The 6195-nt window shown below is 40.7% G+C and overlaps 1 protein-coding gene across 4 annotated transcripts in view; it reads right to left on the bottom strand.

The window, feature by feature from the left end:
* Positions 1-5302: 5302 nt before the first annotated feature.
* Positions 5303-6195, bottom strand: part of atp6v1h (ATPase H+ transporting V1 subunit H) — a 45066-nt gene continuing 44173 nt past the window's right edge. For all 4 annotated transcript variants that reach the window (XM_017719657.2, XM_017719660.2, XM_017719658.1 and 1 more), the window contains one exon: positions 5303-5831. In XM_017719657.2, coding sequence (XP_017575146.1) covers positions 5765-5831 — 67 coding nt within the window. In that variant the 3' untranslated portion in view covers positions 5303-5764. The remainder of the gene's footprint in view (positions 5832-6195) is intronic.

Raw genomic sequence — 6195 nt, 5'->3', positions numbered from 1 at the left:
CAGACTGTCCAGGAGTTGGCGGATGCTTTAGTCCAAGTCTGGGATGAGATCCATCAGGAGACCATCCACCACCTCATCAGGAGCATGCCCAGGCGTTGTAGGGAGGTCATACAGGCACCACACAATACTGAGCCTCATTTTGACTTGTTTTAAGGACATTACATCAAAGTTGGATCAGCCTGTCGTGTGTTTTTCAACTTTAATTTTGTGTGACTCCAAATCCAGGCCTCCATTGGTTAATAAATTTGATTTCCATTGATTTCTGTGTGATTTTGTTGTCAGCACATTCAACTTTGTACAGAACAAAGTATTCAATGAGAATATTTCATTCATTCAGATCTAGGATGTGTTATTTGAGTGTTCCCTTTATTTTTTTGAGCAGTGTATTCTATATAGTATGTGTTCTAACGGTTACACCATGATAATACTAATAAAAGCAGTCCTAGGAACATGTAGCAATGTTCAAAATGCAGGAGATGTGTTCAGAATAAAAGGCACTGTGAATGTAAGGTGAACAGTATAATGTGTCTCATGTAAAGTCATCCTAAGACGGGTTTAAGAAATTCGTAACTTAAACTATTAGTAGTGGTCAAATTGTTAAAAATGTCAAGGGTGTGGGTTCAGATGACCAATGGAAAGTATGCATTTCTATTTTTTGCTGTAAAAAGAAGCTTGTCAGATCTACCTAAAAAAAATTAATTTTGTGTGGTAACAAGTAAATGAACTAGTTTTTCAACCTAAATAAGTACTTTAAATGAACAAGTCTTTCAATCAATGTAGTTTGTTTTTTTTTTTTAAAGTTGAATAAAATTAGTTCAGTAAGTTCATTTTTTAAGTAGATCTCACAAAGCCACTTTTCACAGTGCATAGCCACCTCTTTACTACCACTGTAAGCCCAGATTAGTTCACATAACTTAGTTATGTTAAAGTTAAGCAGTGGTTAACAAACTAGCATGTTAAAGGGCAATATACTTAGGATACTAAACACATAACAGAAAAACTTTTTTGTGTGTTAGATTAACATAAATGCATACTTGTGCACCTCATAAACCGTGATTATTTTAACTTTGAGTTAGTCAAACCTAGATTCCTATTGAATTAGACTATTAGGCAAGTAAGAAACTTTTTCTAAATAAGTTATATTAACCATTTTACCAAACACTGAAGGGTTAATACTTACCGTGTACATCGTCTGCAAAAATCTACACTCAGCAGCAAAGAGAATAACTCGCCCTTTTGGCCAACAACACACAAAAACATCCAATATGCAAAGAGACAGAGACAGAAGCAAGTTTGTATTAAAAACAATCACTGTATTTCACTTAATCAACACAGTTTACTCAGTGTCACTCAGTTATGCATATTTGTTGAATAACTTTAATGAGAAACGATTAAAACCAACAGCTATATGTTGTCATATTTTGAACGTGGCCGTTTCAAAGCTGCTAACAGCAACAGACTAAACTTTATTCAACTCAAAAAAGCCAAAACTTTTCTTTAACTTAAATTTCAGTAATATGTGCGATATACTCAGTTTTATGTACAACAGACTTCATTTATTTGAGTTAAAACAAAATATGAGAGTACAGTGTAGTTGATTGTTCTGCCTTTGAATGTAACTTGACATTAAGAGCTCCTAGAGAAACCAAATCGAGGTGTAAATATTAGATGTCTTACAGACAGATATCACTAGATATCTTATCCTAGGTGGTCACACGACATGACATTAAAACAAGAGAGATGGAAGTTAGATTGTTTTTTTTGCCTCGCTCACTAATTTGAGCCATTTCAAAATTATAATGGCTGATCCTATCAGTGAAATCAGAACTCTTGAAGATCAATATCAGTGAGAAAATCTTAATATTGGACCGCTAGTCTGCAGTCAGCACTGCTGAAAGTCAGGGCCTGAGTCATGGATCACGGATCATTCAAAGCCAGCCGCTATTCACCGTCCTTCACCGAGTCTGACTGAGAATGAAGTCCTTAGCAAAGGACAGAAAGCGTTCAGGTCACTGCTTAGGAAAAGACATTTACCAGGTAATACAGCTGATTCACAGATCATTCTACGCCATTGAAGCCCCACCACATCCACCCCCACCCCCACCCCAAACCGTTCACATTGTGTGCAGCAGTGATCAAAACTGGCAGAGCCTTTGAGGGCATCGCAGCAGACAGTACAGCTCAAGGTTCAAAAGAATGAATGTCAGCCTCTTCATCAGGCAGGAGCAGCTTATTTCTGGTGGGACAGAGACAGAGCACACAGAGTTCCCACCTGTTAGCCGCCAGCACCGGGCACAGGCACAGACACAGGCACAGCTCATTTTCCATTTCAGCCTGAGTGTCTGTACACAAATTACTGAGGCGCTGCATCTGCCAGCGCTAAACACCCTGCCCCATGTGCAGCCGTGCCGTCTGGAGGACATTCAGAAATGGCAGATGGGCAGCAAATGAATCTGTTTTCAAGTGACAACCAGCGACAAACACAGACATCACCGTATGCGCATCAAATATGCTAAACTGGACACAGATACGGACACCCTCTCAGAGGCCAGACAGCCTGAACGTGTTTGCTTCTTTAGTTTGGTACTGGGGTTAAGAGACCAATAAGTACTGGAAGCTTCCAGTTCGCATCTGTACACACTGCTAGCCTTCACTCCCTCACACGCCCGCAGTACGCCTGACTCGAGGGGCCTAAATCTGCGTTCTCCCTCTCATTAGGTTACTCTTGGTCCTGAAGGCGGACAGTAAACATGCTACGAAATCGCTTTGAATCATGTTCCAATGACCAACAAACAAACTGGGCAGTCCGAATTACTGGTAGCGCTTCCTTGGCGTCTCTTGCTCTGCGCGCACACAAGAGTCTCAGAGAAAGCTAGCAGATAAACGCTAACCCAGCATAACCAAAAGCTAGACCACCTGTCTGTAGCTCAGTTAACCATAGACCACCATTGTTTGTTCGTCTGTTCCTTCATTCATGCATTTTTTGTGTCCACTGACTATGACAGGAAAGCTGGACAATGACCACTCACTTTAGCTCTGTGTGAGTGGTCGAGTAGGCTAGGACTGTGGGACAGAGCTGTTAATCAAGCTGCTCATTAGCCACGCCCACACAGGTTTTAGGCAGTTTTATTATATTTGTATGTCATATTTTTAATTCAAGCGATACATATGATGTAATGAAACCGCAACTGCAGCTTTCTGCGTGTCATAAAATTGTTTACAATGGCCAGAATAAATAAATAATAAAGTGCAGTGTACAACGCTCAGACACATGGGGTGACCTTGAGGGTGCCTGGTTTAACCCCCTTCCCATAAAATGTCCTTTTCACCTGTCTTGGAGGTCCCCCAGGTGAACTCTGCATTTCGTCAGTAACGTTGATGGAATATAATATTTTGACGGAAACCTGTATGTTTTACTAAAGTGGGAGCCGCCTGGATTTTTGTCTGTAGTTGAGCAACATTTATAAAAGTGGTTTTATTGTGTTTAAATGCTGTTTTGCTGTTGTGGCCGTTGGACACAATATGATCTGCAGAAAGCTGCAGTTGTGTTGTGTGTTTTATCACAGTACAGCTGTCTTTGTGGAGGGGAGTGAATTGTTTTCAGAGCAGGGGGCTCTCACCCCTCTCCTTTCATACGTCAATGCTCACAGTCACATTTCACACACAGTGAGCCAACAGTGTCCTAGTTCATCTGATAACAGTGTTACAGGTTAAAACATGATATTTCGTTATATTAATTAAAAATGTCTGAGTGGATTTCCATTCCGTTGGTGGAATGTCCACTTGGAGGCCTGCAGAAAGTATATTACAACATTTACAGTGGTTCAGTGAAGTTGAATTGTCTATTTATTTGTGGTTTCTGACACTGTATGCACCACACTGTAATCTTTACAAATGAACAAAAGTAGATCACAAAGCAAACAGTAGCATCTTGAAGTCATCTTGAAGGCCAGGAGTGTGGAGGTTTTGGCAGGCCGTTTTGAGAGGTGGAGTAGTGCGGTATAAGCTTCCTCAACTTGTTAGCTACATTAACCTTGTGGCTCCAGTGCAAAACCAGATGCACACTTCATAATAAATATGCTTTACAGTGAAAAATTACACTTCCACTGTGTCTGCAGAGCCAGTGTTAGGGATGACGTGGTACAAGGTAATGCGCTACAGCCATGTAATTACTTTTTCCTGTAACAAAACATTACAGTTTAATCTTTCGTATCATGCTACAGATACTGACTTAAAACCCTTAGTCTTATGTCTCTAAAAAACAATAATTATTTTGCTTAATGTATTTAAATCATGAATTCAATCTGAATCAATTAGCCGTCCCATCCTTGTGCTTAATTGGCATGTGCGCGTGCTGCCTGCGACAGCTAACTGCACAATTTGGATTTGGACCGTGAACACAGCAGTGAAGGAAGTGCTGTAATCTCAACAGGTGATCTTTTGGAGTGCCTAATTGTACTAATATGAAACTGATGGATAACCCTGCCCCCACCATTTTCAATGGGAGACGGGTCTGGATTGCAGGGAGGCCAGCTTAGCATCTGCACTCTCTGATTACACATTCATGTTGTTTTAACACGTGCCAAATGGGCCTGGCCGTTGCCATTTTTAAATGTGCATGGACGTCCCAGAAAGATGTTGTCTACAAGGTGTGAAGCAGCCTTGAACTAAACAGATCACAGCCTACTCAGGGTGAAGGCAGCACCATCCCACCTACTGTCGTAGCATGTGTGTGAAGTGCCTCTCAGGTGCCGTGCGTCAGTACATGTCAGTGTGCTCTTCTCTCTTACCGCTGCGTGAGGACAGAGGGCCAGCCAGGGACACACACGGCGGATTCATCAAGTGTGTTCCAGCAGCGTGCACTCAAGTCAAACCCAATCTCTCTGCACCGCTTCTGAATTCCCAAAGGTGTGTGGGAAGCCTCACTTTCTTTTTTTCAGGCTTTACATGTGAATCAAAGGTTGTGCGCTTCTCGCCCGAGAGAAATGATTCATGCAGTGGTGATACTGAAGGATTACAATATACAAAAACTATTTGTAAGAGACTATAGCAGCCCCAGACCAATCTATCTATCTGCCAACCCCTGAGATCAAGAGCAAATAAGTTCAATTTCATCCTGTCTTGTTCTCATGCCCTAAATGCACAAAAACCCTGCAAAAGAAATGAATGAAGAAGTTATTTAGAGGTTCTTTCCGTGTGGGAGTTGATGCTTAGATGTCTTTCAGTGGAAGACGGTCTTTTTAATGTCCATTTAATTGAACGTCCACAGTAAGATGCAGGGAATGTATAGCAACACTCAAAATACACGTTAAAGTCTTTATTGGAATACATATCTTTTTTTTTTTTTTTTTTACACACAAGACATAAATAACACTGAATATCATTTACTCTGGAAACCACTTAGTTCACCTCATGAAGACACACAGTTTTACACAGGGAAAGGTGAGCCGCTAGGAGCAGTTTCTGCTAGTTATTGATTCTGCAACAAACGAATGTCAATTACCTGATGAAATGTACACATATATACATTTATCATTACTCAGAGCTAGTTCTAAAGCAGCCATGGTGCTGTGTGAGCACTTACTGACCAGGGCTTTAAGTCTTGGGTAGCAGTCCAGTTGTCGAAGGATTTTAAGGACACAAATACAGTATATCAACTAAAGAGCATCAAATAATCTTTTCTTTCTTTTTTTAAGTTTCACACATATTCATAATGGAGCTGTAATTGACATTCACACAACATCCACTTATGCAATCATACTCTTCAGCTTCTGGCAGCTACGGCTGGGGTGGCCTGTTCTGTGGACTGCAGCTGTTTCCCCAGATACTCCCTGCAAAACAAGAAACAACCTTCAGGCTCATTATATTCATACAGAAACCAGACTTTTGGCCATCGTCAGAGGCTCAGTGTGGCCAAGAACCTAGACAGGGCTGGGTACCATTGAAAAACATTGGGATACCTATATCAGTACCGACACCTAGACTTCTATATGAATTCCTAAATAATACTCTCCAATAACCTCCTTTAAATAAAAATCCCTTTTTTCAACATATCAAAATCTCTTTCTAAAAGCAGTGCAAGAAATAACAAAACCAACTAAAACAGCACTACACGTAGCCTATGACAGCTATAAGGCAATAATGTCACCACATGCCTTTTCATGAATAATGCTACTGTTGTGAATTCACTGCTAG

This window comes from Pygocentrus nattereri, chromosome 2 (assembly GCF_015220715.1).
Source record: "Pygocentrus nattereri isolate fPygNat1 chromosome 2, fPygNat1.pri, whole genome shotgun sequence".
Classification (NCBI taxonomy): Eukaryota; Metazoa; Chordata; class Actinopteri; order Characiformes; family Serrasalmidae; genus Pygocentrus; species Pygocentrus nattereri.
This window is presented reverse-complemented; position numbering and strand designations above follow the sequence as displayed.